The sequence below is a fragment of the Cyprinodon variegatus genome, unplaced genomic scaffold, assembly GCF_000732505.1.
Source record: "Cyprinodon variegatus isolate N-32 unplaced genomic scaffold, C_variegatus-1.0 Scaffold28, whole genome shotgun sequence".
NCBI lineage: Eukaryota > Metazoa > Chordata > Actinopteri > Cyprinodontiformes > Cyprinodontidae > Cyprinodon > Cyprinodon variegatus.
In genome coordinates this window covers 1-1,573 of record NW_015150481.1, presented here as the reverse complement: position 1 = coordinate 1,573, position 1,573 = coordinate 1, and the positions used below count along the sequence as shown (strand labels likewise).

The 1,573-nt window shown below is 44.7% G+C and overlaps 1 protein-coding gene across 1 annotated transcript in view; it reads right to left on the bottom strand.

Annotated features, from left to right (window-relative positions):
* The window catches only part of LOC107099196 (cyclin-dependent kinase 20-like), a gene marked incomplete at its 5' end in the record, with an annotated part of 3,983 nt that extends 3,145 nt beyond the window's left edge, over positions 1-838 (bottom strand). The window contains 2 exons of the mRNA XM_015397243.1: positions 454-577; positions 717-838. Of these exons, the coding sequence (XP_015252729.1) occupies positions 454-577; positions 717-838 (246 nt within the window). The remainder of the gene's footprint in view (positions 1-453; positions 578-716) is intronic.
* Between the last annotated feature and the right edge of the window lie 735 nt (positions 839-1,573).

The following is a 1,573-nucleotide window of genomic DNA, read 5'->3' as shown; positions in this document are numbered from 1 at the left end:
AAAGTGACCTGAGATGACATGATGTGAATTGGAGCTATAGAAATAAACTGAATAGAAGTGAATTATTATTCCAGTAGAACTCCTCCCTCCCTCTGGACTTCCACAACCAAACCAGAAAGGTTCTCCACTGGTTCTCTAAAAGCTCCTCTAGAACCCACAGAAGTCTCTAACTCGCTTCCCTCAGAGCTAAATAAAAATTTCCTGAACTTAAACCCAAATATCTTCCAGGTTAAAGCTCCCTGGAACGTAAACATCTACTCCAGAATCCCGCTAGAACACCAGAACCATCTTCCCTCCAGAGTAATTTAACGGGCAGAACTAAACTATGTAGAAAATGTTTGATGCTCCTGCTGAACTCCTGTCTGTCCTACCAGGCTACACCATGTGGGCCCTGTCCTCTGGCTCGGTTCTGGTTCTGTTTGGCGGTGCGCTGTGGACTCGGGTGTTCCTTACAGGCCAGCTGTCCCGCGTCGGCGTTCCCAGCACTCTGAGGACGCAGCAGAGCTGTTCAATGTCGTTTTCTCCAGGGAACAGAGGAGATGAGTTCAGCAGCTCTCCAAAGATGCAGCCCACAGCCCTGAAAGCAGAGATCAGGTCAGACTGCTGCTGCCCCCTGGTGTTCACCTCTGATCAGCAGTTATTTTTCATCCCTCTGCGATAGAGATGACCCGGTTCATGGTAAACACTCAGAAGCAGGCAGCAGGAGAAGCTCTTACCACAGGTCGACGCCCTCGTCATATTTCCGAGCTCCGTACAGCAGCTCTGGAGCGCGGTACCACCTGGACACACAGAAAGGAAAAACTCTTCTTCTCTGTTTGGGGCAGAGCAGGAAGAAGAACTAAACACCTGCAAAACTGGGCATAACTTTATAATGAAACTTGGTGGGGGCGCTCTGAGGATGGGTGGGGGCGCTCTGAGGATGGGTGGGGGCGCTCTGAGGATGGGGGCTGATGTACCTACAGTTCCTCCACCTGAACGCTTTCATTAGGTTTTTATATTTTCCAAAAATGAGCTCAAACATCTATTTATTGAATACTTTCCTGTTGTTGAGAACATCCACAGTACTCTGATGTGTTTATAGGTAGTTAGACAGATGCCTTATAGTGCATTATGTATATATGGCCCAAAAATATTAATATATAAGAAAATATCAAATAACAGCTGATTCTGATGCCAAAATTGATTCATCATGCATCCCTAGAAGTACAATTTAATTCTATCCATCCAGAGAAATATGGATGGATGGTTTCCCTTTAAGCTGCATCAGTGATTATCCTCCTTACAAGCACAAAATCTAATTTAGAAATGTGTCCTACATATAGTTTACAGCCAAAGTCTATATATTAATAGTTTGTTAGGTTTATTCTTTATACATCATGTGCATTGTTACTTTGTTAGCCAGATTAGAGAGAGTAGAAGGCCTTCCTTCACATTGTGGATGTCACTGTGTGTACGGAGGTCATCTAATCAGGACAGCCTTCGTGTCTTTAAAGATACACAGGATATGGGAACATCTTGGAGCCGGTCTGATAAAGAAGAGCTATCTGTAATCCTTGGGAATAGAGGCAAGATG